Here is an 11,472-nt window from a genome sequence, read left to right on the forward strand (position 1 = left end):
CGCTGTCTTTTACCACGCCGCTTGTTCCTTGGTTGGTGGGGATTCTGTCACATCGTCCTCCTCTTCATCTGAAGAGGAGAGGCGAGAAGGATCGGAGGACCAAAATGCGGCGTGATATGTGTTCATCATGAATTTGAATAAAGAAAACACTGAACACTATACAAAAACAGTAAACAAAATAACAACCCTGAAGCTAATGCGAGCTACGCTGAAAGAACTGTACTGAAACAAGCCATCAACATAGACAATCACCCACAAACAAACAGTGAAACCCAGGCTACCTAAGTATGATTCTCAATCAGAGACAACTAATGACACCTGCCTCTGATTGAGACCATACTAGGCCGAAACATAGAAATCCCAAATCATAGAAAAACAAACATAGACTGCCCACCCAACTCACGCCCTGACCATCCTAAATAAATACAAAACAAAGGAAATAAAGGTCAGAACGTGACACACACACACACACACACAGTACAGTTCCCATTCTCACTTTGTTTCAGAAGGATACACTGGGCATCACACTGTAAGATGGCCTCGTCTGGTTGATTAGGGTGCTGCATGGCAATGGCTTGTGGGAATTCTCCCAGCATCCTTTGCTGGAAGGCTTCAAGCCGTTCGTAGTCATGACCGCGGCAGACAAACTCCTTGTTCTAGTGGCACAACATGGAAGAACCAGAATATTCAAAAGTATAAGGACATTGATTGTGTCTAATTCCTTATGTATCTCTGGTCCGAAATAGTGCCCTATCTAGGGTAGGCAATAGGCTGTCATTTGAGATGTGCCCCATACAGTTGGATTGACTCACCCTTAGGAAGAAGGGGAACTTGCGTCCGTAGAAGCCCACTCTGAAGAACTCTGGCTCTAGACGTTGCTGCTCCATGATGCTGTCATAGTAAGCAGCTTCCATTTTCTAACCAATCACAATCATTATTATGTTCTACAAAATAAACATGTTGTGCAATTCTCCCATTCACATCAACGGTGTATATTTAGGTGAAAAGCTTGGTAACTCAATCAATCAATCGATCAAATATATTTATAAAGCCCTTTTTACATCAGCAGATGTCACAAAGTGCTTATACAGAAACCCAGACTAAAACCCCACAATCTGCAGCGACTACAACATCTACTCACCCTTATCCAGCTGAGGCTTTGGTAGTCGTATAATGTCTCATACTGGAAAGCCAGCTCTCTGCACAAGGGTACCCCGTATTCCCAGCACTGGAGAAACACACAGAGCAAAATAAACAATCACAGGGTGAAAATTGATCAGTCATTTGTTGGCTTTCAAAAGGGACAAATACTGCTTTTCATGGGTTTTGCACGTTGTGTCACAATGTCGTTATGAAGATTCTCTTTATTAATTATTGTTGCGTTCTACTCAATGCGTTCTCAATTGACGCTGATGAAGATGTCATCAAAATTACATTATAGTGGCTCGGAAAAACACGATGACATTTCAAAATGAGGCAAACAATTAGTAGGTAAACCTTTTGTCATCATTGTGGTGCTCCCGAGTGGCGCAGCAGTCTAAAGGAACTGCATCTCAATGCAAGAGGTGTCAAGTACAGACACCCTGGTTCGAATCCAGGCTGTATCACAACCGGCTGTGATTGTGGAGTCCCATAGGGGCGGTGCACAATTGGCCCGGCCGTCCGGGTTTGGCCGGTGTAGGTCGTCATTGTAAATCTGAATTTGTTCTTTAACTGACTAGTTAAATAAAAAGGTACAAATATATAATAATTGTGATTTCACAAGCTGTTGGGGTGATTCAAAAGGGTGCTGTGACAGTAATGTTAAAACATAGTTTCCCTCTGCCCCTACGTCATTATAAATGACATTCAACGAATCCTTAGATTAGATCTCTACAATGTTATAACCTTAATATACTTGTTCTTGACACTGTTGATGAAATAAAGGCGTTAATTTGCTGTGATCTTTGGAAGTTTAGACTGCGTAAATCTTGGTTGTATCTCTTCCATATTTGGTGTTGTCAGGTGGTACCATTTGGAGGTGTTTCCGTTGGCTGGACCAATCAAAATCAACTTGATACCTTCGAATTTTCACATCCAAAATCCTTGGCTGTCTAAGCGTAGGCTTTTATGTCAATTAAAGAAAGATAAATATTATAAATGAATAGATAAATATAAATAAATATTAAAGATACTGCGTTTTGGAGGTGCCAATGGGAGAATGATATTTGGAACTAAATCGGTCAGCAGGTGTCGCTATTTTAAAAGGCAACTTTAAGGGTCATATATTGAGTCATGAAGAAGACAGGGAGATTATTATATTATATTATATTATACTATTGGTAGAAGTCAACAACGTTCAATTCATTGTTGTAAATACTTATGTTTCCAATAACAAGTCAAGTAACTGTATTTTATTTAGAGACATTGAGAGGAAACAAAGTAAAATTATGTCTAAATATCCATTGGCCAAAGTAATATGGGGTGGGGAATTTTAACACAGTATTACATGATAATCTAGATAGATGGCCTCCTGAGGACAGCAATTCTGTTTGTGAGATAAGGAATATATGTCTAAGGTTAGGTGTTCTAGATATTTGGAGATATAAGAACCCAAGATAAGATTATGTTTACATGGAGTACCAAAGATTTATCAACAATCCCGTATTGATTTCTGGCTGATACCTGAAGATATGGCCGACAAAGTTGATACAGTCTCGATTGAACCATCTATTTTAACAGACCACAAAGGGATCTCAATAAAGATAAATATGCATGGTTTGTCAACCAAAAAAAAGTTAGTAAAGGTTGCTGGAAAATGAATAAGACATTACTAGAGAATGAAGTATTTAAGAAGGAAGTAGCAGGAATTATTGATAAATACTGGAATTGTGCCTGTGTTATGACAACAACCACCCGAGCCACTGCCTGTTCACCCCGCTATCTTCCAGAAGGCGAGGTCAGTACAGGTGCATCAAAGCAGTGACCGAGAGACTGAAAAACAGCTTCTATCTCAAGGCCATCAGACTGTTAAACAGCCACCACTAACATTGAGTGGCTACTGCCATCATACGGACTCAAATCACTAGCCACTTTAAACAATGCCACTTTATATAATGTTTACATACCCTACATTACTCATCTCATATGTATATACTGTACTCTATACCATCCACTGCATCTTGCCTATGCCATTCGGCCATCACTCATTCATATATTTTATGTACATATTCTTATTCATTCCTTTACACTTGTGTGTATAAGGTAGTTGTTGTGAAATTGTTAGATACTTGTTAGATATTACTGCACGGTTGTAACTAGAAGCACAAGCATTTCGCTACACTCACATTAACATCTGCTAACCATGTGTACGTGACCAATAAAATTTGATTTGATTTGGAAGTTACTGAGAGCTAATGAAATTTGATATAAGGCTTTTGGCTATTTCAATGGGGAAAGAAATTGCTTGTGCCAAGAGAGAGAAAGAATATGACATCATAAAGGGAATAATGCATTGTACTAAAAAAAAACGAACCGACTAATCAGAAATTACTGGAGCTATCATCATTACACATGCAGTTAGACTGTATCCTTGAGGAAAAGGCTCGGGGAGCGTTTGTAAGATCAAGATGAAAATGGATGGAAGAGGGAGAGAAAAATACAGAATATTTCTTTAATTTAGAAAAAAGGGCAGGCGAAAAGACTTTCATATGTAAATGAATGATTAATAATATTCCCAATGAAAATCCAAAAGAAATCTCTCAGCATGTTGCCCAGTTTCATCAGATTCTGTATACATCAGCTCAGTCAACTTCCAATATGGATATTTTCTTAGATAATGTAGCAAACATTGCTAAGAAGATAGATAATGATTTCAGGGATTTTTGTGATGATGAGTTATCTGAAATTGAGATAAAAGGCTCCCTGGAAATGATGGTTTAATAAGGTGAGTTTTATAAAACATTCAATGATAAATTGATTCCTTTCATTCTATGTTCCAAGAATCAATAGAAAAATGGGAGTTACCGGCTTCCTTAAAAAGCAAGGTGTAATTACTTTGATTCCCAAACCTAATAAGGATACTCTTTATATAGACAACTGGAGACCCATTAGCCTGTTGAATAATGATGGGAAATTATTTGACCTTGTATTTGCTAAGAAGTTGAAATAAGGCTTGCATCATATAATTGATGAAGAACAATCTGGTTTTATGCATGTCGACACATTAGTAATAAAATCAGGTTGATCTTAGACATGATTGACTATAATGACCTCATCCTTGATGATAGTTTTCTTATGTTTGTTGATTTTTATAGAGCTTTTGACAATGTAGAACGTGAGTTTATTTTCAAAGCAATATGTTTTTTGGGGTTTGGTGACTTCTTTTTGAAAGCAGGCCAAACTTTATATAGTGGTTGTACTAGCTCTGTAAAATTAGCTCACGGGACATCCCAAAGATTTAATATTGGCCGTGGTATTAGACAGGGCTGCCCAATAAGTCCATTTGTGTTTTTATTGGTTACTCAAATTATGGCCTTTCATATCAAAAAAGGGAATTTTCAAGGTGTTTCAGCACTTGGCAATGAATTTAAACTATGTCAACTGGCTGATGATATTATTATTATTATGATGATACCACCACATTTTTAAGAAACAGGAATGAGGTCTCCTGTATTGAAGGTTTTGTGTTAGAAAATTAATATCGATAAGTCAGTCTTATTTCCACTCAAGGATTGTGTTTTCCAGGAAATATATGGTATCCCAATTAAAGATAAGGTTACTTATCTTGGATTGTTATATGCAAGGATGAAAAACAAAGGAGTGACTTAAACGTTAAGCCCATTTTTTGAGAAAACAAAGAAGAAGTTGAACCTCTGGTTGCTGAGAGATATTTCGTTATACGGTAGGGGTTTTATTGTCCACAGCTGAAGGGTTATCCAGATCGGTTTATGTCTCGTTATCACTTGAATCACCCCCCAAAATTGTAAAGGACTTAGATTCTATATAATTATATTTGGTGGAACAAGCCTCACTATCTACGGAAAGATATTCTCACCAATACCCAAGAACAAGGAGATCTTGAGGTTTTAGATTTCAATACTCTAAATAATACTTTTAAAATAAATTGGATTCTGAAGTATGTTAAGAACCAGAACAGCATTTGGAATGTCTTCCCTAAGTATTTATTTAACACTGTTGGTGGTTTAGAATTTTTGCTTTTGATGTTGATAAAATCCCAGTAAAACTGGCCAAATTCCATAAGCAGGCCATTTTAGCTTGGATGTTAGCGTATAAACAATTTTTCCCCTCACAGATACTTTCTATGGAACAACAAAGATATACAATTTAAAAATGTCTCTTTTTTTTGTAACTGGTTTGAGAATAAAATGATTTTGGTTGGTCAGTTACTGAATGAGAATGGACATCTACTCTCATATGGTTTAAAATTCCAATAACCCGGAAAGAATATGCAATTGTTTTTGATGCGATTCCAAGTGGGGGTTGTATCTTCTTTTAAATCCTCTGTGGTTGATGTAAGTAACATAGATTTACATGAACATATATTCATTGGCAATATTAACATCAAAAATAAATGTAGTAATAAACAGATTAGGAATATTGTTTGTGATACTACAATTTCCTCAGCAAGATTATTTTGGTCAGATATCTATGGTGATATACAATGAGGGAAAGCATGGAAAATTGCTAACAAATATTGTATCAGTAACAAGGTAAAGTTTCATTTAAAATGTGATACAGAATTTATCCTGTGAAACATGTTTTGGAAAGATTCAAGCTGAATATTAACTATTAAATGTGATTTCTGTGGAATGGAGAAGGAGACCATTTTTCATTAGTTGTTTTACCTGTATATATAGTATATTTTCTGGGATTGACATACATAATTTTGTTACAAAAAAAAAAAAATAGGACCGGTTGTACAATTTAATGGTTTTGACATAATGATTTATTTCAGATATTTTGGCATTGATAAAGATGTAGTATATTTAATTCAACTGCTAATAATATTAGGTAAATTTCATATTCACAAATGCAAATGGTCTAATTCAAAACCAAACTTTTTAACTTTATAAATTCAATTAAATAATATGGCACTACTTTAACTAAAATGAACAACAGAGAAGGGGCGATTTAAAGGGAAAGACGTGAAATGAATGAAAACAGGAACAGATGTTCTTCGCGGATCGTGTCTCTTAGCTATCCTGTTAACTAGCTAAAGCTTAGCTTTGTAAATACATATATATTTAGTCCCTATTTATTTTTGTATTCAGTGGATTTCATTTAGAAAAAAGCCCATGTTTTCACTCACGAACCTGCAGCCACTAGTTCGTCAGTTGAAGTCTGAAGTCTGCTGCGGAGCAGCGTCACCGAGTTCTATTGAGCAGCGACGGCACGTTCCATTCACTCTAAACATGCTGCATTCTCACAGTAAATATTTTGTAACATTTGAACCCTACATGATAGAGACATGAGGGTTGGACTATTGTATTTTTCTGACATAATGCTCTATTAAATGCACATATAAACCTTGAATTAATTTTAATTTTATTACTTTTATGGGTGAACACTCTAGATTATGAGAAACGATTGATGACAGTTGATTTCCATTGTGTTCTCTCACCTACAATGTCCTTGTTGAAGTAGTGGATGACATTCCTATGTTTTCCAGTATATATTCCACTTACCTTTCCCTTGTTGAAGTAGTGGATGACCTTGCGACTGAGGCCTTCTTTGCGATGCCACTCACTCTGGGCTGGGTAGTGTAAGAACTCCCTTAGAGGCCTCTCTTCCCAATGCAGTAGCTCCCAGTACAACAGCAGGGTGAACGCAGCCTCTGTAGAGTAACATTTAGACAAACATATCGTTTATATACGTCACTAGGAACAACATACAGCCGGGTAGTGCAAGGAACTCCCTCAGTGCAGTAGCTCCCAGTACCACAGCAGGGTGAACGTAGCCTCTGTAGAGTAACATTTAGGTTTATAACTCCCTAGGAACAAGTGCAGTAGAACTCCCAGTACCACAGCAGGGTGAATGGAGAGTTACATACTACATATAGTTTATACAGTACTTCATTGGGAACAACAGCTCCAAGTTCAGCAGCAGGGGAAGACAGTCTCTGTATATCTATAGAAATAGAGTTATTAGACATTCCCTTTGAAGTTATAGGATATCCCTTTCAAGTTATGTGTGGATATGAAGCCATATTGCTGTACTCATAGTAAAGCATTTTAATTTGTAATATTTATTTATTTATTGAACAATTATTTAACTAGGCAAGTCAGTTAAGAACACATTCTTATTTACAAGCATGGCAATGTTAAAAGTGCTATTTAAAATGCTATTTCAGAGATATTAGCTAGTACTAACGTTGCAAAGGGAATAAACTACTAGAATGTTGGTATCTTGAAAGGATTTTATGTAATCTTTCACAAGACATCTAATGGTTCTTTTTGGGGTACTTCAGATTATCACTGTTGTCTGTAATTATCTCTGGCCCTATGTTTGGCCTTATGACACATACAATGTATGAAATAAGATTATTTTAAAATAAAGAATAGAATAGCAAAACAATATCCTAAATACAAACCATCAACTTAGGTACTGGACTTCCTGATGGGCCGTCCCCAGGTGGTGAGGGTAGGTAACAACATCTCCACCCCGCTGATCCTCAACACTGGGGCCCCACAAGGGTGCGTTCTCAGCCCCTCCTGTACTCCCTGTTCACCGACGACTGCATGGCCATGCACGCCTCCAACTCAATCATCAAGTTTGCAGACGACACTACAGTGGTAGGCCTGATTACCAACAATGATGAGACAGCCTACAGGGAGGAGGTGAGGGCCCTCGGAGTGTTGTGTCAGGAAAATAACCTCACACTCAATGTCAACAAAACAAAGGAGATGATTGTGGACTTCAGGAAACAGCAGAGGGAGCACACCCCCTATCCACATCAAAGGGACAGTAGTGGAGACAGTAGAGAGGGTAGTAAGTTTTATCACGGACAAACTGAATTGGTCCACCCACACAGACAGCGTGGTGAAGAAGGCGAGGCAGCACCTTTTCAACCTCATGAGTCTGAAGAAATTTGGCTTGTCACCAAAAGCACTCACAAACTTTTACAGATGCACAATCGAGAGCATCCTGTCGGGCTGTATCACCGCCTGGTACGGCAACTGCTCCGCCCACAACCGTAAGGCTCTCCAGAGGGTAGTGAGGTCTACACAACGCATCACCGGGGGCAAACTACCTGCCCTCCAAGACACCTAAACTACAAGATTTTTCACAGGAAGGCCATAAAGATCATCAAGGACAACAACCACCCGAGCCACAGCCTGTTCACCCCGCTATCATCCAGAAGGCGAGGTCAGTACAGGTGCATCAAAGCTGGGACCGAGAGACTGAGAAACAGCTTCTATCTCAAGGCCATCAGACTGTTAAACTGCCACCACTAACATTGAGTGGCTGCTGCCAACACACTGACACTGACTCAACTCCAGCCACTTTAATAATGAAAACATTTGATGTAATAAATGTATCACTAGCCACTTTAAACAATGCCACCTTATATAATGTTAACATACCCTACATTATTCATCTCATATGTATATACTGTACTCTATATCATCTACTGCATCTTGCCTATGCCGTTCGGCCATCACTCATTCATATATCTTTATGTACATATTCTTACTCATTCCTTTACACTTGTGTGTGTATAAGGTAGTTGTTGTGAAATTTTTAGGTTAGATTACTCGTTGGTTATTACTGCATTGTCGGAACTAGAAGCACAAGCATTTCGCTACACTCACATTAACATCTGCTAACCATGTGTATGTGACAAATAAATTTGATTTGATTTGATTGCCATTGGTGTTAAATATTAGGGTTTCAGCATGAAATATGCTTTATAAAGAATATATACATTGTTTACAACTTTTATACATTTCACTATGTCAATATGTATTTGTTGTCAATGGCCGGTTGGACGTACCGTCAAATTCCCTGATGTTGTAGGCGGCTTATGGTAGAGAAATTAACATTGAATTCTCTGGCTCTGGTGGACATTCCTGCAGTCAGCATGCCAATTGCACACAATGTATATAGACTCTTTCTTCTTTTCTACTGTGTTATTGACTTGTTTATTGTTTACTCCATGTGTAACTCTGTGTTGTTGTCTGTTCACACTGCTATGCTTCATCTTGGCCAGGTCACAGTTGTAAATGAGAACTTGTTTAGCCTACCTGGTTAAATAAAGGTGTTCTCAACTAGCCTACCTGGTTAAATAAAGGTGTTCTCAACTAGCCTACCTGGTTAAATAAAGGTGTTCTCAACTAGCCTACCTGGTTAAATAAAGGTGTTCTCAACTAGACTACCTGGTTAAATAAAGGTGTTCTCAACTAGCCTACCTGGTTAAATAAAGGTGTTCTCAACTAGCCTACCTGGTTAAATAAAGCTGAAATAAAATAAAATTAAAATTCCTCCAAAACATGAGACATCAATGGCATTGTGTTGTTTGATAAAACTGCACATTTTAGAGTGGCCTTTTACTGTCCCCCAGCACAAGGTGCACCTGTGCACAAGGTGCACAAATAGGGACGTAAAACAAATCTGTGCACATTTCTGGGATCTTTTATTTCAGTTCAGGAAACACGGGACCTGTTACACGTTACGTTTATATTTTTGTTCAGTGTATATATGAATAACAAAAAATTTTAAATGTATAAATCCCCCACATTTTCGATAGATTGACATAGATTTTCGTTTTTTTAACCAAAAGTACTGAAGATTCCGGTAACTTTGGTAAATTACAGGTAGCTTAGCAACCCTAGCTAGTACACTCTTTCCCTTTGTGAGTGAATAGGTTTGTGTGTGAGTATCATACCTGTGTAGTTGTCAGCCTGGAGGTGCATGCCACACAGCTTGTGGATGTTGTATTACCTGTGTAGTTGTCAGCCTGGAGGTGCATGCCACACAGCTTGTGGATGTTGTATTACCTGTGTAGTTCTCAGCCTGGAGGTGCATGTCACACAGCTTGTGGATGTTGTATTACCTGTGTAGTTGTCAGCCTGGAGGTGCATGCCACACAGCTTGTGGATGTTGTATTACCTGTGTAGTTCTCAGCCTGGAGGTGCATGCCACACAGCTTGTGGATATAGCGGATGTACATCTCCTCCTTGTTGATCTCTGACTTGTAGAAGTTCTACGGAACAAACAGACACAATATATTAAAAACAAGACAACCCCTTTACACCACTATCTCAGGATGGCAGTGTGACAGGTTGTGGGTTGTTTTACCAACAGGTTGACAGTACAGCCAGAGTCTACAGTATCTTACCAACAGGTTGACAGTACAGCCAGAGTCTATAGTATCTTACCAGCAGGTTGATAGTACAGCCAGAGTCTACAGTGTCTTACCAACAGGTTGACAGTACAGCCAGAGTCTACAGTATCTTACCAACAGGTTGACAGTACAGCCAATCTTCTTGTTCTCTGTCTCGTCTCCTTTCATGCAGTCCCTAAACAGAGAGAGGAACCGGTCCAGTTATTGGTGAATAGTAATGAATAGTAATGAATAGTAATGCATCTTATCTTCTGCCCTCCACGGTTACATAACAACAAGTGGAGACCTATCTATCTAGTCTGGAGACCTATCTATCTAGTCTGGAGACCTATCTATCTAGTCTGGAGACCTATCTATCTCGTCTGGAGACCTATCTATCTCGCCTGGAGACCTATCTATCTCGTCTGGAGACCTATCTATCTCGCCTGGAGACCTATCTATCTCGCCTGGAGACCTATCTATCTCGCCTGGAGACCTATCTATCTCGTCTGGAGACCTATCTATCTCGCCTGGAGACCTATCTATCTCGCCTGGAGACCTATCTATCTCGCCTGGAGACCTATCTATCTCGTCTGGAGACCTATCTACCTCGTATGGAGACCTATCTACCTCGTCTGGAGACCTATCTATCTCGCCTGGAGACCTATCTATCTCGCCTGGAGACCTATCTATCTCACCTGGAGACCTATCTATCTCGCCTGGAGACCTATCTCGCCTGGAGACCTATCTATCTCGTCTGGAGACCTATCTATCTAGTCTGGAGACCTATCTATCTCGTCTGGAGACCTATCTATCTCGTCTGGAGACCTATCTATCTCGTCTGGAGACCTATCTATTTCGTCTGGAGACCTATCTATCTCGTCTGGAGACCTATCTATCTCGTCTGGAGACCTATCTATTTCGTCTGGAGACCTATCTATCTCGTCTGGAGACCTATCTATCTCGTCTGGGGACCTATCTATCTCGTCTGGAGACCTATCTCGTCTGGAGACCTATCTAGTGTGGAGACCTATCTCGTCTGGAGACCTATCTATCTCGCCTGGAGACCTATCTATCTAGTCTGGAGACCTATCTATCTCGTCTGGAGACCTATCTAGTCTGGAGACTATCTATCTCGTCTGGAGACC

At 39.0% G+C, this 11,472-nt stretch overlaps 1 protein-coding gene across 1 annotated transcript in view; it reads right to left on the bottom strand.

Annotated features, from left to right (window-relative positions):
* Positions 1–11,472, bottom strand: part of LOC112263272 (dedicator of cytokinesis protein 3-like) — a gene marked incomplete at its 5' end in the record, with an annotated part of 69,863 nt that overhangs the window by 43,124 nt on the left and 15,267 nt on the right. Inside the window, 6 exons of the mRNA XM_042314878.1 lie at positions 515–656; positions 813–917; positions 1,142–1,228; positions 6,687–6,835; positions 10,111–10,204; positions 10,460–10,520. Coding sequence (XP_042170812.1) covers positions 515–656; positions 813–917; positions 1,142–1,228; positions 6,687–6,835; positions 10,111–10,204; positions 10,460–10,520 — 638 coding nt within the window. The remainder of the gene's footprint in view (positions 1–514; positions 657–812; positions 918–1,141; positions 1,229–6,686; positions 6,836–10,110; positions 10,205–10,459; positions 10,521–11,472) is intronic.

Source organism: Oncorhynchus tshawytscha, unplaced genomic scaffold, assembly GCF_018296145.1.
Source record: "Oncorhynchus tshawytscha isolate Ot180627B unplaced genomic scaffold, Otsh_v2.0 Un_contig_9496_pilon_pilon, whole genome shotgun sequence".
NCBI lineage: Eukaryota > Metazoa > Chordata > Actinopteri > Salmoniformes > Salmonidae > Oncorhynchus > Oncorhynchus tshawytscha.